Genomic DNA, 25,985 nt, shown 5'->3' on the forward strand with positions numbered 1-25,985 from the left:
TTTGAAAGCTTAACTAAATCTTAGATGCAAAACCAGTTTAAAAACACTAAAGAACATTCTTCTCACAGGTATTCCATCTGCTGTGGCATTAGTTGGTTAACCTCTGTTTGTGCTGGATCAAAGTTCAGTAGGAGGGACTTGTACTTTTTAAAGTGATCTAGTGAGGGACACAACCTGTTTAACCTGTAACTATGAACATTTAAAAACACTGGTATTTAACAGGTTCAATTTATCACAAAAGAAACCTAATCTCCTTCCTCCCAACTTCCTCATTTCTGCCAATGAGAAAACAGCCTGCTATTTACCTGCGCTTAGTGTCCACCTACACCAGGCAGATGCCCCCACCTACCCCAGGGAGATGCACCCCTTAGATCAATCAACCCTGCAGAGCAGAGGGGCAGCATTTGCATAGGGTGAAAGCAGACAGACAGGAACACACAGATAAGGACACAGGAAAGGGATTATAATGGGTGCCCTGAGACAAAATGTATATGAACTGCTGAGAGTAGAACGAATCTGCTTTGTAAATTTGCACCAAAATCACAATTAAAAAAAAAAAAAAAAAAAAGTGTACTGCCATCATTTTTTAATTTTCTCCCTTCCTAAGAAAAAGCTACACTAACAGCTGCCAGGATGCAAACTCTAAAGCAGATATTGAGGAGGCATGTTGAGGCAGATGTTATTATTATTATGTTTATTATTAGATGTTATTATTCATTCATATCAAAATTTGCTGAATATTTCCTCAGCACAGCTCTGGTGGCATAGTGCCCAAGGCTTGACTGCTAACCAGAAGGTTGGCAGTTCAAACCCACCAGCCCCTCCTCGGAAGGAAGACTGGGCAATCTAGTTCTGTAGATAAACCGTCTCAGAAACCCAAGCAGGGGGTCGCTATGAGTTAGGATCAACCCCACGGCAATGAGTTTGAGTTTAAGAGCTAGGGGCTGGGTATGCCACAGTAGCCAAGCTAGATGAGGTCTCCAATTTCCTGGAACTTACTCTGGTGCTTTTTAATCATTACTTAGAATTCTAATTGCTGGGCCCACAAAAAACTGACCTTGGCAACATCCTCAATAGTTTTCCTACAATTCTATAGTACCACTGAAACTGCTTTTGGTGTTTCTTAAGTAGAAAAATAATTTATTGAGTGGTTATTGGGTAGCTCACAGACTCACACAATGGTGTGTTTCCCAAACAAGGGGTGGGGGTCCTGAGGCTAAGCATCAAAAAAAAAAAAAAAAAAAAAGACAAACTATAACTGTTTTCTATTCAGCCTGTGGATCCAGTAGTTCTGAATATATGTTCATCTCAGCAGACCCGTCATGTAATCACGTCCCAATCTATATCAGTTAACGATTTGTATTAAGTATTTCAGATCATAAAATACTTGTTCATCCTGATGAAGTTTTGAAAATTTTTTTGTTTATGTAGGTTAATTTTTCAGACTCAGTAGACTCTAGATTTCTTAAATTTTATTTCCATATACCACACTAAGAAAAACAAGATACATTGTACCAACGCTGGGAATAAGGGAATGGAATTAATTTGTTTCTGTGGTATCTCAGTTAAATTCCTAGGGAAATTTCCGTTTTAAAAATAAATAAATAAATAAAAACAAAAAATGTTATGAAATCAAAGCTATCTTTACAGTTATGTGACCAAGTATTTTTTTGTTGCAGCATTTTCTTCCCGTCTTCTGTTGTCCAAGCCTTCTCCTTATCTGAAGATTGGGAGAAAAAATTGAGAAATCTGGGGAAAAAATCTGATAAGCTATTATTTATATGTATTTATGGCCCAATTACATTAAAATTGAAGTTCATTTATGTCATAGTGTTCTTTCATCTATTTAGCTAAATTTAAAACCCCCTTTTTTTTTTTCTACTTGCAGGTTTTCTACGTATAATTTTAGGAGTCTGCATGCAGGTGGAAGTGGGCTCTGGCACAGTCGTTAAAACACTCAGCTTTGAACCAAAAGGTCAGGGGTTCTAATCCATTAGCCACTACATGGGAGAACGATGTGGCAGTCTGCTTCTGTTAAGCCTCGGAAACAGTATGAGGAAGTTCTATTGTCCTATATGGTCGGTATAAGGAGTTCTGGTGGCATAGTGCCTAAGGCATTTGACTGCTAACCAGAAGGCTGGCGATTCAAACTCACCAGCCACTCTGTGAAAGGAAGACCGGGCAATCTACTTCTGTAAAGATTTACCACCTTGGAAACTCAAAGGGGGTCACTATGAGTCAGAATCAACTCAATGGCAGTGAGTTTGTTATTTTTGGTTTGTTGTTGTTTGCTGACGAGTCGGTCCGGACTCATAGCAACCCCTCCTTGTGTTTCCGAGGTAGTATCTGATAGCTAGGAGCTCTGGTAGCATAGTGGCTAAAGCACTTGCCTGCTAACCAGAAGGATGGCGGTTCAAACCCACCAGCCACTCCTCGGAAGGAAGGTTGGGCAATCCTACTTCTGTAGTGATACTGCCTCGGAAACCCAAGGAGGGGTCACTATGAGTCGGGGCAACTTGACGGCAAACAACAACAATCTGATAGCTATGAGTTGGGATGGTAACGGGTTTGGTTTTTTTTTTTTTTTGGGGGGGGGCATGCAGGTAAAAAGATACTGGGGTGGGATAGCACAATGAAACCCCAATATTTCATACTCAACTAGAAGCCCTAAAAGAAAGCCTGAGAAAGTTGTCTGCCAGTAATTTGGACCTGGGCGGCTGGAGGTATACCTACAACCCTGTTCTCTTTAGAATCCTGCTCAAGTGGAGTCCCAGTCCCTAGCACCTTGAAAAGTGTTAGCACCTATGTCTCTTCCAGACTATTTTACGCCACTGTCTGACACTCACCCTAACCGACCCTCTTTTCTGTCCAATATTACAAGGCCTCTTCCTCATTCCCTCTAGGTTTAACTAAATCCCTGCAGCTTTATCTCCTCTCCCTCTTTCCCAGAGTTAACTGTTTCTAGCACATTAACTTTAGTTCAATTCATGAGAGATGTCTGATTATCTAATGCGTGCAAGCTATCGTGATAGATGCTCACATACAGTTTATGTTAAAATCCTCTGGTATCTGGAAATATATTTAAGGCTCATTTCTACCTCTGGCTTGATAGTTTCTGAAAAACGTTTTTTGTAACAATTTTAATTACTGTCTGTACCATGCATTGGTACTGTTGCACTACTTCTATAGTTATATGTATATACGTTTCCTTATTGTATCCACCATAGCAATTAGAAACAAATACTTGCATTAATAGGTACTCTGGTAGCTACATCAATGTATGAATGTATAAGTGGCTGGTAAAAGTTGGAAGTTATGTCTACTTCTCACATGAAAACAATGTGGAGAAAGCAGATTAGAAATAAAATAGATAAATGAGCACTGTGAGTTTGTTCTTTGAATTAAGCTAAAGCCACTATACATCTCCATGACAATTGTAACAGAAAAGGGACAAAGAGTAAGATTAGAAATAATTTCTATTCCTTCTAGATAGTAGGACTTTATTGGGTATAAATGAAATACATTGGTCAGGAACATTAACTTGAATGTTTAGTAAAATGTAGTTGATTTTGTCCTGTGTTTTGCTTTTGTATCAATAAAGAGACTGCAGTTAAGTTGGCCTATCTTATTCTTCTTCTGAATTGTATTATATTAACAACAAGGTGAACCCCACTGGAGGAGGCTCTTCATCAGAAATATGCCCTGAAAATAGTTAGGTGACAGTGAAAATGACCATTTCTCCTTCCTGGGCCTTGGATTCCTTATCCAAAATCTGAAAAAACTGAATGAGATGATCTCTAAGTCTCTATGATTCACATATGCACCTCAATTTATACACTGTGATTTAGTTAGATAGTAAGTCTCTACTTCCTGGCCCTATGATGTTAAATTTGGTCATGTGATTTGCTTAAAGCAATAGTGATACATGTATCTTCAAAGAGCCAACCCATGCCTGCCATCTCCTGCTCCCTCTGACAAGATCCTGGAGTGAAGAAGACACAGAACAGAATCACATGTACCAAGTGACATTAGCTAAATGAAAAATACATCTTGCTGTTGGTACTATGCAAAGTAAAAGTTGATTAAATACATAACTTTGCTGATAATTGAAGATCAGTTCACAGTTCAACTTTAAAACACAAAAACTCAAGCTAAATTTAATTTAAAAAGTTGATAAAGCAAATAATGACATAATGAAAATAAATTAAAAAGCAAATTTAAAGACAAAATAAAATATATAGGATTTTTATTGTACAAAATGACTTAAATCTATGTATAGAATTTTCCTTATGATTTCTGTCTCGAATCCTCGAATGACTATTCCAAGTAAGAATCAACATTTTTTAAAAATTGTTCTTCATCATCAAGATATTCCAAAATAATATTTCCACCATTATATAAAGGACAATCTTCCTTAGCAATCCATGTTTCCAAAAGGTTTTCCAAGGGTAAGGCTTCTCCTGAAGTAATGTGACATAACCTTAATTTCTGTTAAAAGAGAAACAAATCATACTGTAATAAGCAAACATGCCTGTATAGAGTTTTCTTTAACTTAAAAGGGTAAAAATTATTGTAACTAGTGTTACCTTAGCTGTTGACTTGTTATTATCATTTTTAAGGCTGGCTAAAGAAGCTGCAAAGTCTATGGCTTTTCCAATGCTCCATCGGTGGCAAAAAAACATTGGTTTGCTTTTCTCCTTGCTCCCCTTAGGTAAGAAAACCTGAAAGTAAATTCTTTCTGTCTATAAAAAAAAAAATGTTAAAATATGAGTTATACATATAAATAGACATCTGTCTTTATATGGTGACATTTCTTCTTCTATTTTGGTAAAAGACTAATTATAATTAGCCTCTAACAATGAGAATTTACCCCAGCATCCAGAACTTGGGCACATGACTGAAGCCTCTGGCTACCGTGATTTGTGCAAAGATAGGCACGTGACCTAAGTTAGGCCAATCAAGGGCTTTTCATGGGATTTTATGTTCAAACTGTGAGTGTGTATGTATGCCTAGTTGTTGGACTTCTCTTTTGTTTGAATTTTTTTAAGATTTGTTTAATTAAATCTGGAGCTGCCTGCAGTCTCCCACTGTCCTTCACCTTCCCTGCACCAATATGGAAAATATCACCTCAACTGGGAAAAAATGAGTCCAACACATGGAAAGAAGAAAACAGATGGGATCTTTCAACAGCATTCAATCTGAGTTCGGTCATTCTCTAAGACTAGGTCAATCCCTGTCATTGCTCATTACATGAGGAAAAAAGTTCTTGTTTTGATTGTGCTAATTAGATTGGGAATTTCTGTCATTTGCAAATGAAAGATTCCTAACACATATAACAATTTCTTTTTGTGTGAAAGACCTCACTACATATTTAGAGATAGCAGTGCTTTTGTGAACAGAGATGTTAAAAACGGGGGAAAAATTAGATAACTACCTTATCAACAAAAGAGGATTCAGAGGTAGTGCCTCCAGTATTTTATAGCTTAGCTGTCTTCTTACCCTGTAATTTCTTGCTAAATTAATAAATGTAGGAAAAAAGAATAGTAGCAAAGGTGGTTGGCCTCTGATATTCCCCAATGCCTAAAAATTGCTATAAAAAAATCTATTGGCTTTACAGACAAACTCCTGCTGCAATCAAAACCATGTTATGATTGAATCAGCTCTACATTGTGGGGGAAAGAAACACCACAATTATTTTAAGAAATAATAGATTTAACACAATTCCCATCTCATTGGCAAGAAATTTAGATCTGTTGAAGAACACATTTGTTACCAGAACACATTAAAAAAAAAAACATACACAAGAAGTATTTGGAAGTTTAAGCTTTGGGCCAACTTCATAGCCCAAACAAAGTAAAAACAACATAAATATTTAAAGAGAAAAGTAAAAAGATATGGCCTCATCAAAGCAGAAAGAAAAATATTTTTCTAAGGTGGTGTAGTGCCTAAGGCATTTGACTGCTAAAAAGGTTGGTGGTTCAAATCTACCAGCCACTCCTGAGAAGGAAGACTGGGCAATGTACTTCCGGAGAGATACCACTTGGAAACACAAGGGGGGGTGTTGCTATGAGTCGAAATCAACTCAATGGCAGTGAGTCTGGGTGTTTTTTGTTTTGTTTTAAGAGAGAAATACCTGAGGATCAAAAATGAAACAGAAATCCAAGTGATAAGCATGGCTGAAGCCACGGACTTCAGGGCCCCAGAAGAGGAAGAAGTAGCTGGGAGTTCAGCTTTGTGGGCAGTAACAGCACCACAAAGAAGATAAGGCACCTGAGCCAGGTGTACTGCTTGGAAGAGGAGGTTATTATGGGACTCATCTTCTAAGAAAGGAGGCTAAAGAAGTTACTGGTGAATGATAACTGGGGCTATGACTTATATAAACAGATATTTAAGGAGACAGGAAAGCACATCTATAACTTCCTGACAGTAAACAAAGCCAAGGTCCCCAATTTAGTAATCTATGATAATCTGAGTAGGACAGAAACTCAATCTGCTGATCTCAGGCTCTTAGCTAGAATGGAATGAGGGTCCTGGGTGGGTAAGGTAGAAGAAAATGTAAAACGCTAGATAGGAAGAGGAGAGTGGAGGGAGTGAGAGACAAAAAAAAAAAAGACACACACCTAACCATTTAAGATTAAAAACTGAAATATTTAATCAAATTAAAGATTAACTCATTATAGGCAAAATGAAAGTATCTGAACTGAAAAAGACATTGAAATAAGTTTATTTAACACGAGATAAATTAAAAATAATATCCGTAAACAGGGAGGTTGGTGGCGTAGTGCCTAAGGCATTTGACTGGTAACCAGAAGAAATACCAGCCACTCCTTGGAAGGAAGATTGGGCAATCTACTTCCGTAGAGATACTGCCTTGGAACCCAAGGAGAGGTCATTATGAATTGAAATGACCCAACAGCAGTGAGTTTTTTTGAGTGAGTATCCATAAAAAACAATAAGAAATTAGTAAACTAAACCACATATAAATGAAACAAGATACAAAGATTCAATTTGAAACAAAAAAAATAGTTTCTGAAGTAAGAAATGCAAAGAGTTAACTTCTATAATCTTCAATAAAAAGGACTAACAAATTGAAGATGGGTTTGATAAAGTCACCTAGGATGCAGCAGAAAGCCGTCAAAGTAGAAATTATAAATGAGCAGTTAAGAATCTTGGAGGAAAAAAAAAAAAAAAAAGAATCTTGGAGGATAAATTAAGATTCCCAAAAATATATCTCTCTAATAGGAGTTTCAGAAGACAAGAAAGGAAATGGTGAAGAAACAATATCTAAAGAGAAACTCATTGCAATTCTCCAAAAGTGAAGCGAAGTCAAGTGAAAATTAAAAATGCACCTCAAGTGCTAAGCTGGATATATAAAAATAAATCCACACCTAGAAACATTGCATCAAAATTGGAAGACATCACAGATAGAGAAAAAAATCTTAAAAGCCACTAAAAACGACAGATAACCTACAAGCAACAACGTAAGGCTGACAGTAGACATTTCCCCAACAAGAGGCCTTGTTTCAATTCCCAGTTTTCCAATTACTAGGTATGATATTAGCAAGCTACTTAACCTGTTTGTGCCTCAGTTTTCTCATCTGCAAAATAGGGATAACAGTATCTACCTCATAAATTTGTTTTAAATGTACTGTAAGTATGCCTGGAACATAATAAGTACTATAGAAGTTTTTGCTATTATATTTTAATAATAAAGAATTGCAAAGCAATGTAAATTGGACACTTTATGGTAGGCCTTCTCAACTTTAGGATATTGACATTCTGGACCATAAGATTATTTGTTGTGGGGACTGACCAGTACATTGTAGGATGTTCAGCACCATTCTTGGCCTATACTCACTAGACACCAGTAGTATCCTCCACTCCATGTTGTGATAACCAAAAATGTTTCTACACATTGCCCAATGTCCCCTGGGGAACAAAACTGCCTTCAGTTGAGAACCAGTGCTTTAGGGGTACAGAAATAGAGGAGGGGTACAGGAGGGTGTGCTTGTTTTCATACATTTTAAATTGTTACACTAGTTAAATTTTAAAAATATCAAATAAGAAAATTTCAAAAATGAAAATCATTAAAAGAAGAAAACTATAATTAATGTAAAGTTTTTAAGCCAGTAGAGTAACAAGGAATACAGAACATTCAATCAATATGATAGATGACAGGGAAGAGACAGACAGAATCAGAGAGAAAAGGATGACGAGCAGAAACACAAGACAGAAGAAATAAGTTCAAATGCACCAAAGATTACAATACATACAAATGGACTCAGTTCACCTATAATAGATACTGTCATACTGGATTTCAAAACAACAAAACAAAGTCCTGCTATATGCTGCTTACAAGACACCCTAAAACAAAACAACACAAAAAAGCTAAATACAAAGGAATGAAAAAAGATACATTAGTTCAACATTCACCAAAAGAAAGCTAGTGAAAGAATATTATCATTTAATACAAAATTTAAGGTAAAATTAATAAAGAAGGTAGTACAATAAAGAACTTCCATGTACTTAATATTATATAATCCAGAAAAACTGTCAGAATTACAAAAACAAAAAATGACAATACAACCATCATAGTGGTTTAACACATCTTTATTAGAAGCTGGCAGATAAAGCAGACCAAAATTAAACTGCTTCAACATCATAATCAGCAAGGTTATAGGCAGATAATATCTACATAGAACCTAGCACCAAAGATATAAATAATTATTATTTTTTTCAAGTACACAGGGAATGACTATAAAAACTGATTATGAACTAGGCCAAAAAGGAACTATAAAGGAGTCTCCCATTATTGAAACTAGGTAGATCCCAATACTGATGCAATCAAATCAGAAATTTTTTAAAAATAGAAATAACATTAACAAAAAAAATCCAATTTGTAAATTTAAAAATATACTTCTAAGTGACTCGAGTTAAAGGGTGTGGGTTCAATTCCAGACCTGAAGGGCAGCTAGGGGCCATAGTCTCAGTGGTTCCAAGAGGCTCTATCAGACCAGAAAACCTGGTCCACCCCTTTTCTTTTTTCCACCAAATGATTTTTGAGTTTTGTTCCACATTGTTCTCCCTCTCTGTTCAGGATCTCCTACATAGATCCCCCTCCAAGTGGTTGACAGTGGTAGCTGGGCACCATCTAGTTCTTTTGGTCTCATAGTCATATAGGCTGCAGATCCCATGGTATACCAGTCGTTAGGACTAATTGTTTCCATGACTCTGGTTTTCTTCATTCTTCTTTGCTTTGGACGAGGAGAGACCCATCATTGCATCTAGATGGCTGCTTGCAAGCTTTTAAGATCCCAGTCACTACTTGCCAAAGTAGGAGGTGGAACAATGTTTCAAGGTGGAACAAGGTGTCAACAGTTGAGCTTGATGTCCCCTGTGACTACGGTCCTGGGCCCACAGGTTCAACTGCTCGCTCCCTCTGGGTAGCTGGCTGTGACCAATAAGTGACTACAACCTGGTCCCTTGTCAGCTTTACTATACACCTGGCAATTCTTAAAAAACATACAAATACACTTGTAGAACCATTGTCTGCCAACACTATACATGGTCTTGGGTATGCTACCTGCAGCACAGACATACTTAATAGTTCAGTCTGCCCACCCATCTATCCACCCATATACCCATGTTTGCCTTCACGGACAACACAGTACTGTACGTGTGAAAGGGTTCATCTTTGTTGTCTGCACCTCCCATGTACCTCTCTCTGTCTTCCTCTTCCTCAATGCCACCATGTTGATTACTCACATTTGGTACATTGTCCTTCTCTTCACTCAAATCAATACTTATCTCTACCTATCTAACAGTGTTCCCTACCCCTACGCTCCCACCCCTGGTAACCAACAAAGAAAATTTCCTTCCATATATAAATTTTTCCTTGACTTTTACAATCATGGGCTAATACAATATTTGTCTTTCTGTGAGATCAATAATGGGAGAATAGAGCAATAATGGGAGAATAGAAGAGCTGTGTACGCACAGGGAGACAGCTTAGTGGGCAGGAGAGCATGAGAGGAAAGGACACAGGGAAGAGGTAACTATGGGGAGGAAAGGAGAAGGGAGCTGTTGCATTGTGGGAAATTGTAATCAATGTCATAAGACAAAGTGTATGTGAGTTGCTGTATGGAAAGTGAATTTATTCTGTAAACTTTCACCCAAATCACAATAAAAGTAAAAAAAAATCTGACTTGTACTTTTCAAAAATGTCAAGGACATAAAAAACGAAAAAGATAGGGATAGTTCCTGATAAAGGGAGACTAAGGTGATGTGAAAAATAAAATACTTAATATTTGGATTGGATCCCAAACCTGGGGGAAAATAAATAGCTATATAGTTTACTATTGAAACAAATGCAAATATGGCCTGTGAACTAGCTAAATTTAATCTCCTGATTTAGATAATTATACTCTTATTATGTAAGAAGATGCCTTTGTTCTTAGGAAAAAGACAATGATATTTTGGGGGTAAAGGGGCATGACATAAGTTGTTGTTGTCGTTAGGTGCCATCAGGCTGATTCTGGTTCATAGTGATCTTATGTACAACAGAATGAAACACTGCCCAGTCCTGCGCCATCCTCACAGTCCTTGCCAAGCTTGAGCCCATTGTTGTAGCTCCTGTGTCTATCCATCTCGTTGAGGGCCTTCCCCTTTTTCACTGACCCTCTACTTTACCAAGGATGATATCTTTCTCCACGGACTGGTCCCTTTTGATAATATCACCAAAGGACAAGAGACAAAGTCTGGCCATTCTCCCTTTTAAGGAACACGGTGGCTGTACCTCCTGTAAGACAGATTTGTTTGTTCTTCTGGCAGTCATGGTATTTTCTTTTTTTATTGTGATTTGGGTGAAGGTTTACAGAGCAAATTTACTTTCCATACAGCAGTTTACATATACTTTGTCTCATGACATTGACCACTGTTTACCACAACGCAACAGCTCCCTTCCTACTTCCTCCCCATAGTTACCTTTTCCCAGTGTCCATCCTCCATGCACTCCTGCCCCCTGAGCTGTCTCCCTGTGCATAAGCAGCCCTTCTTTCTCCCATGCTTGTTCTCTCCAAGGAATGTATCTACTTGAGATAAATGTTCAACTCATAAATCATGGTGTTTTCAATATTCTTCACCAATACTACAAGTTAAATGCATTCAAATGCATGATGTATAGAACTTTCAAATAGCAGGCATACACACACATACATATAAAATGGCAAAATGTAAGCATTTGGTACATTTGGAAAAGGGCATGGAAGAAGGCTCTTTGAACTCTTTATGTACTTTCTGTCAGTTTAAAATTATATAAAAATAAAAAAAAACCAAGCAAGACTAACAATAAATTAGCTAACCATTCAGTGTGAAAAGTTGGGAAAAGAACATCAGAGAAACCTGAAAAAAGTAGAGAGATGAAAATAATACATGAGCAGATTTTGGTGAAATTAAAAAATAAAGAAGCAATAGAGAGGTCAATAAAACCAACCTTGGTTCTTTAAAGAGACAAATAAAAATAAATAAATAAATAACGGCAAATTTCTAGCAAGATTGATCAAGGGTTAAAAAAGAAAAGTAAGAATAAAAAAATATTATAGATGAAATGTATTTTAGAACATAAGAGAATACTATGAACAACTTTATAACTAACAACTTGAAAACTTAGGTCAAATGGATAGTTTTTAGAATATATATTCAAAATTGACTTCAGAAGAAATATTCAAATAAAAATGAACTATTTAAGACACTGGAAGAGTATTCAAAGTTCTCCCCTCAAAAAAGACAACAGATAAAAGGTTGTAATAAATGAGTGCTACAAAACTTCAGAACAAACCATCATCTGTAACTCTCTCAAGGAGTACAAGAGGGGGTGTTAACTAATTTTATGAGTATAATCTTGATACTAATCTCACTAAATAACACTAAATAATAATCAGCAAATCAATTTTACAGCACCGTTTTTTAAAAAGTATATAACACAGATAGCACCTATCCCAGGAACATATATGGATAATTAACAACAGAAAAATCGATTAATGTAATTTCTATATTGACAAAAAAATATGTAATTTCTATAATATGACAAAAGGTAATCCACATAAAGGAAAAAAATAAAAGGCAAATCCCTACCTGTAGTCATACTTAACAATTAAGTTCCAGATGGAAAAATAAACATGTGATCATCTCAGTAGATGTATTAAAAAGAAATAAAATTTAATATACATTATTGACATAAATCCTTAATAAACTAGTAATAAAAAGAAACACTGTTAACCTGATAAAGGCTACTATTAAAAACGAATAAATACTGCTTAGTTGCAAAACCTTAGAAGAATTTGCCTTAAAGTCAGAAGCACAATGAAGATGTCTGCTATAGCTCATATTACTCACATTGTACTGAAGATCTCAGCCAATACACTAGGGCTAAATAATATCAGCAATAATAGTGACAACAAGAAGAAGGAGGAAGGTAAGAAAATTGTGTGGGGGGGAGACAAAACTCATCATCAGAAGCTACGAATGACTATACAAAATAATCTCAGAAAATCTACAAACTATGGAGCCTATTAAGAAAGGTAATTTGAGGGACAGTAAGCTATGAGTCGGGTCCAACTCGATGGCACACAACAACAACAAGCTAGGATATAAAAATCAACAACAACTAATTAGGAAAAAGAAATAAAAAACAATGGTATCATTTAGAAGAGCAGCAAAAGTTATGAAAAACAAGAATAAAACTATGAAACCAAAGAATAAAACTAAGGATATTCTATAGTGTTTACAAACATAATCACTATAAAAAAAATAACACTACAGAATGTTATTTTAAAACATGAAAGAAGACTTAAGAAAAAACTAGAAGGATAGATCATAAAAAAGAATGAGAAGAGCCAATATTCTAAAGACGTTAACTGTCTCTCAATCTAAATTTCAGTACAATTTCTGTCAAAATTGCAGTATCACTGAAAGGGCACAGTGACCCCCAGACCTCTTTGAAAAAGTAAACGGCCAAGAAAAAACAAAGAATAAGGTTGAGAGACTTGCCCTACTCTTATAAAGCTATGATAATTATGACAGTTTGGTATTGACGTAGAGCTATACACACAGAGTAAAGGAACTGAACTGTGGTCCCCAAATTGGCCCTGTAAATATACAAACACTTGGTGTCTGAAAGAGGTGTCACTGCAAGTTAGAAATCAATAGAAATCGATGAACTCTTCAATATCTCACATTTTGACAATAGGTAATCTATACAGAACAGAAAAAAAGAGATAAATCCCTACCTCTGGGCATATTTAACAGCAATCTGACAAAAAAACTGGGCAAAAGAGTTCACAGAAGAAAACCAAACAGCCAATAAACAATGCAAAGTAGTGCAATCTCACTAGTAATAGAGAAATTCATCATTTCATACCTATCAGATTGGTAACAATGATATATTGGCAAAAAACACTGAAAGTACCAGGCACTGCAAGAGGGAGAGAAATTAGTACAAATACTGGGCAACCCAAGGAGGGGTCGCTATGAGTCGGAGCCGACTCGACGACACATAACAACAACAACTGACAAAAAAAAGGTTGACAATAAATAGTAAATTAGAAAATGAGCAAACCCCATGACTCACCTTTTCTATTTCTATATTCCCTAGACTAGCATTTTTCATTTTGATGGTCTCAATTCATTGGGGATATAAAATCAATGTAGTAGGTTCTGATCAGCATTTTAAAAAATGAAATCAAATAGAATAAAAAATACCAGAATATATTACCACCACACTAAGTCTCAAAAAACTCATCCACTGCCATCGAGTCGGAGGATCTGACTCATAGCAACCCCTCCTTGGGTTTCTGAGGCTATCACTCTGGTAGCGTAGAGTCTAAGGCACTTGATTGCTAACCAGAAGGCTGGCGGGTCAAACCCACCAGCCACTCCTCGGAAGGAAGATTGGGCAATATATTGATACCGCCTCAGAAACCCAAGGAGGGGTTGTTACGAGTCGGGTCTGACTCCACGGCACATAACAAAATCAATCACTACAGAAGTAAATTGCCCAATCTTCCTTCTGAGGAGTGGCTGGTGGGTTTGAACTGCCAGCCTTCTGGTTTGCAGTCAAATGCCTTAGTAAGACTTGCCATTATTTAAAGAAACTGTGCTAAATTAATTCTTCCACACATATACAAGGATATTCACTGCAAGACAGTTTATAATAGCAAAATATTAGGGACAAAAAAAAAAAAACAAACCCTCAATTTTGTAGCATATTCATACTATGAAATGATTTGCAGCTACCAAAATGAATAATCTAGATGAACTGTATCTGCACAGATAAATGTTAAAATCATGACAAAATCGTGAAAAAATTTAAAAAAGCAAATTGAAGAATACATCTGGTACATTGCCATTTCTGTAAAATTCAAAAACTCACAGCATTATGTATTATTTATGCAGACATACACCATGTAATATTAGGGAATGATACATACATACCAGGTTCAGATTACTTGTTACTTGAGGGAAGGGAGAATTAGAAAAGGAATTTCAACTATGTTTGGGACATTTTCTTCTATATCTCTAAGACCAACCTGTGGCAATGACTTATCTCCATCAGCATGCATCTTTAATTTCATCAGTGCAACTTTTGCAGCTGTTTCACTATTTTTGGCACCTTTTCGTCGTTTACTGACTGTCTTTCCTGTCTTGGAATCTAAGCGATAAGAATAAGTACATAGGAATTTTAAATACTTGCTAAATCATAAACATAAAACACTTATTAATTATAGCCGAGACTTATACAATTTATACACAATTGAGATATAGAAATTGCATTCATTTTATAGGTGTTTGTATTGAATTTGTACGATCAGTGAAAAGATAGCACCCAAGTTGATCTAAGCAATCTACATCACAAATCTCAGTGTTTTATGTTTCTTTCTATCTTAAGCCTATTTAATCAAAAGCAACTACTCATACTTCTACAGAGAACTTTAAGATTTGGTTATGGAAGATATTAATAAAAATTTTATCCTGAATACAGATTGTAATTCTGTTGACCTTACATATTGGCAAGAGACTGGTCTAAGTCACATACATATTCTTTCCTCATAGCTCAGAGTAGCAGCAGCATTCACAGGACAGCTGATTTAGGATTAGAGTTTAGTCTTTAAAGAATGCGAAGCACAACTTTAACCTCATGAATACCCTTTACAGCTACGATGATTATCCAGATGATCTAAGCAAAACAGAATATTTGGCAGGGTACTTCCACAAAATTTCTAAATTTTTACTAGTCAGGTAGGCATTGTGAGAAATACTGTCATAGATCAAAATCCATGGCAAGTTATTAACCCTGAGGTTAACAATTACCATGAGTGGCACACAGACACGAGAAGCAGGCACTGGAACTAATAAAGTATACAGAAATAACAAAGCAAGCTTTATAGATACTTGCCAATAATGTCTTTAACAAGTTTCTGAGTGGCAGCCATACGAGGCTCAGAGATTTCCAGTTTTTCACATTCATGATCTGACTGATGACGGTGTCTATGAGCAAGAGAAGAGTAACTCCAGTTCATATGTTTGCATACAACTTAAACAGACATACAGGGCTTGCATGTTCTACGTGGTCACCTTAGGCAAAAATTCTTCTCACAATAAGGACATATAACTGGCACAAGCTCTTTTTCGGCACAATCCTTGAATGAGCATGAGTAAGATGAATGTTTATTTGTCTTCAGTCTCTCACTGATTATATTCACCTGCAAATGTAATAAGGGGAAAATGGCATCATATTTCATATTTATAGTAAATCAATAAATCTTTTTGGTAGGCAGCATTCTTTTAATCTCTCCTTACTCTACTGAAGCAAGTAACACACTCTCATGTAATAGATTGTGTTTATGTGAAAAATTATTACTGCGCTGAATGTTCTAAATTCTCACGATTTGCTGCCCTGCTATACTGCATTCATTCTCTAAGCCAAAGTAAAATGACTGTTCTTTACAATTGTTAGTATTCTGCTTTGTTACAGTCCCAAGTGAAGATGCCCCATAGTAACACTCAGGTAATCATCTCATCAATCCTCAAATGGCAAGTTGTATCTACTATTGACTCCTATACTAGGGCATTAACTAGGTATTAAAAAACACTCAAAAATTACATATTTACCCATATGCACCAAAGATAGTTTTCACAGCCATATACCACACTCTAAAATGTACTTAATAGTTAAGTATGGTAGCTGAGCTTCCCTTTTTTTCCTCTTGGAATTGACCTGTCCACAGGGAAGAGGCCTAACCTGGTCAAGCATTGCTGTGACTGGTGGGTAAAAACTCATTGCCATCAAGTTGATTCTGGCTCATAGGAACCCTATAGGACAGAACAGAACTGCTTCATACGGTTTCCAAGGCCGTAACTCTTCATGGACTCAGACTGCCACATCTTTTCTCCTACAGAGCTGCTGGTGGGTTCAAACTGCCCTGTCAGTTAGCAGTTGAATGCTTTAAACACTGTGTCTCCAAGGTTCCTTGACTGGTGAGTACCCATAAAAACCCATTGCTGTCAAGTTTCTGACTCAGAGAGGCCCTACAGGATAGAGTCGAACTGTCCCATAGGGTTTCCAAAGCTGTAATCTTTATGGCAGCAGACTGGAACACCTTTCTCCTGCAGAGCAGCTGGTAGGTTCAAACCACTGAATTTTAGGTTATCAGCCAAGCATTTAACTACTGTGCCACTAAGGTTCCTCTGACTTGTGGCTAAGTCTGAGTGATTCCAGATTTTCTTTGCCGATCCATTTGGCTCTACACCAAGCTTCAATCATTCCACATTATCCTTTAACAGTAACACAGGTGATAGTTTGGTTTCTACCTTGTAGCCCTATGTTAATGTATCAATTTTTTCAGAATTAGGGTGGGGACTTTTTTTTGGACTACAGATTTGTTCCTAGTGGCCTAAGACTGACTGAGCCAGAACAATTTACTCCCACAGAATCTTATCACAGACACTAAAATGCGTACAACAGTGAAGGAAACCTGGAAGCATGTAACGAAGATGTTAATGTCAGTGTATATGTGTAAATACAGAGATGAAAGCTATAAGTACACCACTCACACAGAAGTGAACTGAAAGTAAGAATTATGAAGACAGAAATTTATAAATACCAAACAGATCAATTTTTCCTTAAAAAAATATAATAATATAAATGAAATAAAAACCTCTTTACATAAATCAGTTTACTATGCCAAATTTTAATCTGGGGTGCACTGACTCACTTAAAATCAAATCAAAATCTGAATAAAAGTACGTAAATACAAACATTTTATTAGGCAGGAGAAATATTAACGTACCTCAGTACAGCCATGTGACTCCCTGCTTCTGTGTTCAAGGCTTAAATAATTTTTAAAAAAGTATTTATTTAAATGCAATCAAATAATGTACTTACACAAAGATGGCTAAAGTAATTTTACATATTTTAATGTCCCAAAAGAACTTAAAGCACAACTGGTCAACTTCAATATGAGTAAAAATAATTCATCACTCTAAATTAACTTTCCTTCGAGCACTTTAAGATGCTTAAAAATACAGAATCTTTTGATTCCTTTTATCTCGAAGATCATCAATAATAAAATGTCAAAGGAGAGTTCTAGTTATAAAAGATTTATAAATACGCATTACTTTTATTTCCTTGAAACATCTTCCTGAATTAGCTTCTGAAAATAATTCATTTTGTTCAGGTCTCTACTTAACTAATTAAATGTTTAATGGAATATGAAATTAAATAAAAATATAAATATAAAAACTTAATTACAAATAAAATCAATTCCCAAAATCGTTGGTTAGCTCCCAAATTTTACTTTGTATGTGATGGGTGCAAATGATATGTGAAATCCAATTTAAAGAATTCACAGGTTGGGCACTTTTCATTTTATTAATTAAAATAAAATAATCATAAATTTTTTATCATATTATTTATGTCATAAATATTACTCCCTCTTGTAATTAAAAGACACAAATATAATTTTCACATAAAATTTACACACAAAGCCCCATTTCTGGAAGTTTTAAGATTAGCCATAAATAGACACCAGTAATCAGAGCCATGACTAGTCTTTGTTCCATTTTTCCAAAGTGGTTACTGGACTGAATATTAAATATCAATAGCTAAAGTAAGGGAGCTCTGGTAGCATAGTGGCTAAGACACTTGCCTGCTAACCAGACGGCTGGCGGTTCAAACCCACCAGCCACTCCTCGGAAGGAAGGTTGAGCAATCCTACTTCGTAGTGATACTGCCTTGGAAACCCAAGGAGGGGTCGCTATGAGTCGGGTTTGACTTGACGGCACATAACAACAACAACAGCTAAAGTAACAACTATTTAAAACCATTCTGCTTTTCAGACTTAAACTCCCAAATTACAAAAACATTAAAAGTAATCTAAAATTCTTCATAAAAACTTAACTTACCAAAATATTCCTGAGCAACCATCACATACGAATGGAAGAAAATCTGAAATTGAGGGAAAATATTATACATACTGGTCAGTATCTGATTTTGATTTTTATCTTAAGCAAAAAGAATTTTATAGCACTAAACTATCTCTAGGAGCTCTGGTGGCATAGTGCCCAAGGCACCTGACTGCTAAGCAGAAGGCTGGTGGTTCAAATCCACCAGTCACTCCTTGGAAGGAAGGTTGGGCAATCTACTTCCGTAGGATACTGTCTCGGAAACCCAAGGAAGGTCACTATGAGTCAGGTCCGACTCCACAGCACATAACAACAACAATAAACTATCTCTATAAAAGAACTTTCCTTTTTGACCAATATCCTAGTGTAGCAAGCGGAAAAAAACAAAAACCAAACCCACTGCCATTGAGTCAATTCCAACTCATAGCAACTCCCACTGGGTTTCCAAGGCTGTAAATCTTTATGGAAGCAGATTGCCTCATCTTCCTCCTGTGGAGGAGCTGATGAGTTTCAACCACCGACCTTCTGGTTAGCAGCCAAATATCTTACTCATTATGCCACCAGAGCTCCTTAGTGTAGCAAGTAGTGGTTAAAAAAAAGTCATCACAACATCAAACACTCAAGAAGAAAGTAACTGGACTTTCTATCACAAGTCTAAATACTATCACAAGATAAACGTCATTGGTGATAAGTATGCTAAATCAGAAAAAACAATGTTCTGGAGAGATTTTTTTTAGCAGGGGAGTCTGTTTTGTTTTGTTTTCCAGATTTACTAGGTATTGTTTTTGAGGACTATATAATGCAAAAGCATTGTGTTTGGAGTGGAAAAACTGGGTTTCAAATCTGATTGCATTCCTTACTAACCGAGCAGTGCTAATCAAGGCACTTACTAGTAGAGTTTTGGAGATATACATAGGATAGTATACTATGTATGTGGGCATTTATTATTTTGATTAGATAATACACATAAAGTACAAAGTGTCTGTGTGATGTATGTGTGTATATAGCTACATCTATGCTTCATGCCACACCTCCCTCACAGGCTAATTGTGAAAACTAAACAAGACATATATAAAAGATCATCATCATAATATTATAATAATTAATGAAAAGAATTACAAGTAACATATTTTAGTATAGGAGCTCTGGTAGCATAGTGCCTAAGGCATTTATTGACTGCTAACTAGAAGGCCGGCAGTTCAAACCCACCAGTCACTCCTCAGGCAATCTACTTCCAAAGAGATACTGTCTCGGAAACCCAAGGAGGGGTCGCTATGAGTCAGGATTGACTGGACGGCAGTGAGTTTTGTTTTTCAGTTTGTTTTAGTATACAGTCATGTGCTGCATAATATCCATTCAGCCAAGATCCAACCACATAAACATCATGAGCCCATAAGGTTATAATAGTTCAGACATCCCGATAGGAGAATAGGATGTAGTGAATGCAATAGCTTCTTGCACACAACCCATGTATCTTATAATTCTTGTACACAAAGCAATTGCACTGCCACGTGTTTAATGGTACAGTACATATATAACCTATAATATGTATGTCTGGATGTTGTTGTTGTTGTTATGTGCCATCGAGTCAAACCCAACTCATAGCGACCCCTCCTTGGGTTTCCGAGGCAGTATCACTACGGAAGTAGGATTGCCCAACCTTCCTTCCGAGGAGTGGCTGGTGGGTTTGAACCGCCAGTCGTCTGGTTAGCAGGCAAGTGTCTTAGCCACTATGCTACCAGAGCTCTGGATAGTCATAATAAATGTTTATATTACTGGCATCTATATACTGAACTTTCTGTCTAAAAGTTTACCATGCAGCTGTGTATGTTTTGACTTGTAGGCAGCAGCAGCATCCAATCTCATGTTTCATGCACCCCTGAGTGTTGTAGCATTATCTCTTTGTTTAATTTTCTTTCTAAAAATGGCTCCTAAATGCAGCAAAACCAGTGCTAGTGACAGCAGCAGCAAGAGGCAAAGGAGAAGTACTGATTTGAAAGTGAGAAAGTTATTAACACAAAGGTGGGAAGATCAGTGAATACTATTGCTCCTGATTTAGGCATGTCACACTCAACAATCCCACAAACCTCAAAAACAAAGGAAAACTTCTCAAGCTGTTAAAGAATGGATTGAAAGCTACAAGGCTGATGAAAAATGCTAGAGGGATCTATATCAGATATGGAGAAATTGCAGAAGTGAATTCCTCTCAGCACATTAACGATCACTGCTATGGCACAAAGCTTGTTTAAGACGCTGAAAGAGAAAGTAGAACCAGACTACAATATGGTGTCCACACAATGTCCAAATGATATAATGTCCTATTTCACAAAATATATCATGGATGTTAAGTGATACATGACTATACTTAATTCTGAGAAAAATACCATGGTGACTGGATGGAGATGTTTCAAAGAAATTCAATAGATGGACTGATTAATACTGCAAAATTTATTCTTGAATTACTTCTTTCCTGCTGTTGAGGGATACTCCAACAACTAAGTTAAGAAATGAACTTCTGGAAAGCGCATGAAAGTATCCATTTTCAGATGTGGAAACTGACCATTATCACTGGATACAATCAGTCACTTTCTAAATTATTTTTGGTATAGCTCATTTTAATTTATAAGCATACAGCAATGTGAGGATGGCTGTATCTAACCACACGTCTTCTACAAAGCGAAAATCGATGGCACTGTTCCGTCTTATTTATAAAAACTGTAATTGCCCTGAAAAGATCTCAGCCTACAGGATAGCTAACTCAAAATAGAAAGAAGTTCTGGGATAACCCAAAGGGACCCTTGGAGAATTCTGTTTGTGGAAGAAGGACTGATAACAGTTCTTCCTTCACCTGAGAAGTGGGCTTGATGAACTGTCACTACTGTTGGTAAGCATGGTCCTGTTAGCTTCTGTTTCATATCAAGAGACTGTATACATTTATCAGTAAGAGATGAAATTCAAGTATGTGATACTCTGCAGAACTTCTTTACATCCTAGGACACCCTTTAAGGATGGTACGATGCCTAAGGCACTTGACTGCTAACCAGACGGCTGAAGGTTCAAACCCACCAGTCACTCCACAGAAGGAAGATGGGAATCTACTTCCCTAAAGATTTACCACATCAAATCGGAAACCCAGCAGGGGTGGTTATGAATCGGAATCTACTTGACGGCAGTGAGTTTGGTTTTTGGTTTAGGACACTATTGTGTCATATACAGTTGCTAAGAGTTATAATTCTTATCCATTACGCCACCAGAGGAGCTCTGGTAGCATAGTGCCTAAGGCACTTGACTGCTAACCAGAAGGCTGTCGGTTCAAACCCACCAGCCACTCCTTGGAAGGATGGTTGGGCAATCTACTTCCATAGTGATACTGCCTCAGAAACCCAAGGAGGGTTGGCTATGAGTCAGATCTGACTCGACGGCACATAACAACATGAGCTTTAATCGACTGGATGGCACACAAGATTAAGTAACAAGAGCCTAGCAGGGATTATGTGACCAGTCCTTTAGTCTATGTCCACAGCAGATATCACTAATCAATTATGACACTTCTACTAAAGCTGGGCTAAATCTCAAGAGTTGTTCTCAACACAGTGATTCAGGCACACACTACCAATAAACGAAGCTGCAATGGGAGAGGAAACCTGTTTGCCAACTTACGTTGGCCTATACGTAGTTAGTATATGCTAACTGTGATGGCACAGATTTGGAATGAAACCCAGGTAACAAAGACTAAGTATAGTGCATGGCTACAATGTTAGCACCAGAAGCCTTCAGGAACTTCCCTGTTCCAGGTGTAGGGCATCCTGAAGCCTGTGCCACGCTACCACTGGCTATCAGATTGGGTTATGTGTATCATAATAATGTACATATTATTCATGCTCTCTAAAGTGCAACTTACTGCTTTGAAAGCTATTCTGTAGGAAAAAATATCTTATTTTATATCCTATGTATCTCCAACACCTAAAATAGATGCCTGTTGACTCGATGATAATCAGAATCAAAGAATGATAGCGCTGTGAGAGCATAACGATCACCCAGTGGAATAGTTTGAGGAATAAACAAAAAGTCGGGGAAAGAGAAGTGCTTTCCCAAGATCACGGTGGCAGGGCCAGAAGTGGAACCCGAATCTTCCTACTGCAGGACCTGAGAGTCCTCCCTCTCGGTGCTCATCAGAAAGGAGCGGGCGCACGCGCTACGCGACCCAGCAGTGCGCTCCGCAGGCTTCTTGGGCAATGCGCACTAGACAGTCAAACTGAGTGGGGCAAAATAAGTGTTCAGGCAATGCATGCTCCCATCCCAAAGAGATCACAAGTCTCTTTCAAAGGGTCAGAGAAATACGAAAAGCACCAACACCAATTACACTGCACACCCAGGAGGGTCGCGCCTGCCCCGCCTACTCAGACTTTGCCCGGCCCCGCGGCATGCTCTCAGCCGCCACCCCCTTCCGTGGAAGCAGAGGGAGGTCCAGGCCTCCCGTGGTCTGGGGCTGTAGACTCCCCGATCACCTTGTTGCCTGCAATGCTCCACCTGACAGTGTTGCCCGATATCCAACTCCGCCATCTCCCCAGTGACGCTAGGGGCGGGGCGGAGCGACGAGAACTTCGTGCGCGGCGTCTGCTGGGACAGTGGAGGACCAGGGGGGTGTGGTCCGGTTTCAAAGAGTGACCTATCGGGTGAGAGGCCCGATGGAGGCACCCAGAGAGGTGGCCAACAACGGGAAGTTGACTGGGTTCTTCCTTTTATTCGGGCGTGAGTACCCTCGCCTGGTCAGCCTCCTTTCAGGAAAATTGCGTGCCATTCTTCCCTTCGTGCCGTAACCAGAATCGGAAATGGCCCCACAAGGATTTATATTTTTAATTAGTATAACCCTAGGAACGAATTTATAGTTTTGTTTCTTATCTGATGAAACAGTAATTGCTTCCAAATTTTGGAATGGAAATGTCCCAGTCTAATCACGTAAAATAATAGTTGTTACGTATCTGCCGGGAGAAGGAACAAATCTGTCTTGGAAGAAGTACATCCAGGATGCTCTTTAGAAGCAAGGATGATAACAAGACTGCGCTTCATTTACTTTGCACATGTTATCAGAAGGGCCAATCTTTGGAGAAGGACATCATGCGTGATAGAGTAGACTGGGCAGTGTTTCCTTCTGCTGTACATAGGGTGGCTATGAGTGACCCACTCCTTGGCTCCTAACTGGAGCATACCAGTGCTGGGCACACAGTATTGCAAGAATGCTCCACACCGTACCATAGACAGGGGCACTAGTTGTTCAAGTCATGATTCATGCTAACACAATATTATTTGATTATATAGTTTAAATTCTTCTTTCAAAGGGAGTCAATAGGCTTTTTTAAAAGTAAATGTTTCTTTCCTGTTTTTTTGTTTTGTTTTTTGGTTAATTCTGGTAGAAAACATTTAAAAGTTTATTAACTCGTGAGATCCCCAGTGCATCCTGAATCAAAAAAGTCTCCTCAGTTTAGAGAGTCCAGACTCATAGAACACAAGTAACTGAAGAACACTCACGGTGATGCCACTGGGATGTAATGAAGTGTCAGTGTGATGCCACTGGCATGTAATGAAGTGTCATGTGCTTGCTGAGCCACTTCAAAGGTACTGGAGGAAGGACAGGCTTTTCTAGGTGGTGTACAAATGGATGCCATTCCACTGACAAGACACCAGGCACAACTCAGAGTGGATGAATGGCAATCAACTGTATTCATCACAGAAACGGGAGAAGTATCTAATGCTTTGTATATAACTTTGAATATTCTCAAAACAATATTCATTGAGGAAGTGGGAGGGTGGGATTGGGAAACAGGAATTATAACTTCAGGATTTACTCTTGAATAAAGCTATGTAAGATTTCCATGTCAGGATAGCTTGGGAGAAACTTTAGATTTTAGAGCTGAAAACAATGTAAGATGTCATCTAGGTATCCCAGCCTCCTTAGCTTTTCTTTTTTAAGATGAGGAAACAAATTAATCAAAGTTGAAAGATTTGCTCAAATTACTGGAAAAGCCAGCACTAAAATCCAACTATCAAAGATTTCTAATATTCTTGAACCTATGAATCTGCAGCCTTCCTGGATTTTGCATGTTTATTTTAGCTGAATGAATCAATCAATATTCAGTTTTCTAGAATTGGGCTAAGTATTCTTGGAATGTTCTAAACCAAAAACCAAACACACTGCCATGGAGTGAGATCCAACTCATAGTGATCCCTCCTTGGGTTTCCGAGGCAGTATCACTGTGGAAGTATATTGCCCAACCCGCCTTCCAAGGAGTGGCTGGTGGGTTTGAACCGCCAGCCTTCTGGTTAGCAGTTAAATGCCTTAGGCACTATGCCACCAGAGCTCCTGTGGAATGTTCTAGATAGGTGGAAAATACATATTTTATTGGATCAAGCATAATGGAAATATTTTTATTTTCCAGTTCAGTTAGTGTGGGGATTTGGGGAGCATCAGATGATTAGAATAGCTAAAATTACATAATAGTTTCCTCATGTTTCTATTTAGTGTCCTTTGCTGATTCCTCCTCTACATGCTATTTAAGTGTCTATTTCCCTAAAATTTTGTCCTCAGACCATTTGTCAATTTACATCCTAACTCAAGTTATATTGTCATGGCTTCAACATCAAAGACTTTCACATTCATATTCCCAGCTGCGAGAGTTTCTCCCAACCAGATCTCTATTTCCAACTGTTGTTTGTTCTTGTTGCTAGGTATAATGGAGTTAGCTGTTAGACATAGCCATTTATCATTTGTCATGCACAATTTATTCCAAAATGGAATGCTTTCTTAAAGCATTATCCCTTCCCTAACAAAGACAGTTTAATAGATTAGAAGCCTTGAATTCATTTTCTACCTCTCCTTTCGACTTCTCTCATGGAAGCAGGCATAGTTGTTGTTAGGTGCCTTCAAGCTGATTCTGACTCATAGTGACCCTATTTGCACAGAATGAAACACTGCACAGTCCTGTGCTGTCCTTGCAACTGTTGCTATGCTTGAGCTCATTGTTGCAACCACTGTGTCAATCCATTTCATTGAGGGTTTCCTGTTTTCTGTAGATCATTGCTCCCCGCCCCCCCCCAAAATCACTTTCATTCCTCCACAGCGAAAGATTTTCCATTGGTTCCCCATTATTCATAAGATTCCTTTACTTCCCAATAAAGCTTTTCAGATTGGCTTCAAATATTCTCTCTAACCTTAGCAATAACCACTTTACCTCAGACTGCTTATTCTCTGAGCACACTGAGCTCACATTAAAAAAAAAAAAAAGTCGGCTCTTTGATATGTTCATATATATGTGCCTTTCCTTTTCTCTCAAATGTTCTCTAGACTAGGGTTTTTCAAACATTCTTGATAATTAGAACCAAGTGGAGTGCCTGTCAAGAAATACAGTTGCCCAGGTGCCCATACTCTTCCTGGGTTTTGATTTAGTCAGTCTGTGATGGGTCCAAGAATCCCTAACAGTGCTGTGTTAAAATGCTAGGCTGCTAAATGAAAGGTCAGTGATTCAAAC

The 25,985-nt window shown here is 37.6% G+C and overlaps 1 protein-coding gene across 1 annotated transcript; it reads right to left on the bottom strand.

Annotated features, from left to right (window-relative positions):
• Window positions 1–4,317: 4,317 nt before the first annotated feature.
• Window positions 4,318–23,022, bottom strand: ZFAND1 (zinc finger AN1-type containing 1). Its single transcript, XM_007944664.2, has 8 exons — window positions 22,968–23,022; window positions 18,460–18,502; window positions 17,346–17,385; window positions 15,631–15,758; window positions 15,452–15,543; window positions 14,586–14,707; window positions 4,587–4,742; window positions 4,318–4,488 (listed from the first exon to the last, which is right to left on the bottom strand). The coding sequence occupies exons 1-8, from the start codon at window positions 23,020–23,022 to the stop codon at window positions 4,318–4,320; spliced, it is 807 nt and encodes a 268-aa protein (XP_007942855.1).
• Between the last annotated feature and the right edge of the window lie 2,963 nt (window positions 23,023–25,985).

This window comes from Orycteropus afer, unplaced genomic scaffold, assembly GCF_000298275.1.
Source record: "Orycteropus afer afer isolate SDZICR_OR568_19922 unplaced genomic scaffold, OryAfe1.0 scaffold00129, whole genome shotgun sequence".
NCBI lineage: Eukaryota > Metazoa > Chordata > Mammalia > Tubulidentata > Orycteropodidae > Orycteropus > Orycteropus afer.

What these genes read in the sequence shown, in the direction of transcription:
- ZFAND1 (XM_007944664.2), bottom strand. Translation starts at nt 23,022, where the DNA reads ATGGCGGAGTTGGATATCGGGCAACACTGTCAGGTGGAGCATTGCAGG. An exon ending in GAGAAGAATTTTTGCCTAAG is followed by an intron (nt 15,544 to 15,630) that starts GTGACCACGTAG and finishes TCTTGCTCATAG; the next exon opens with ACACCGTCATCAGTCAGATC. An exon ending in GAGATAAGTCATTGCCACAG is followed by an intron (nt 4,743 to 14,585) that starts GTTGGTCTTAGA and finishes TTTTTTTTATAG; the next exon opens with ACAGAAAGAATTTACTTTCA.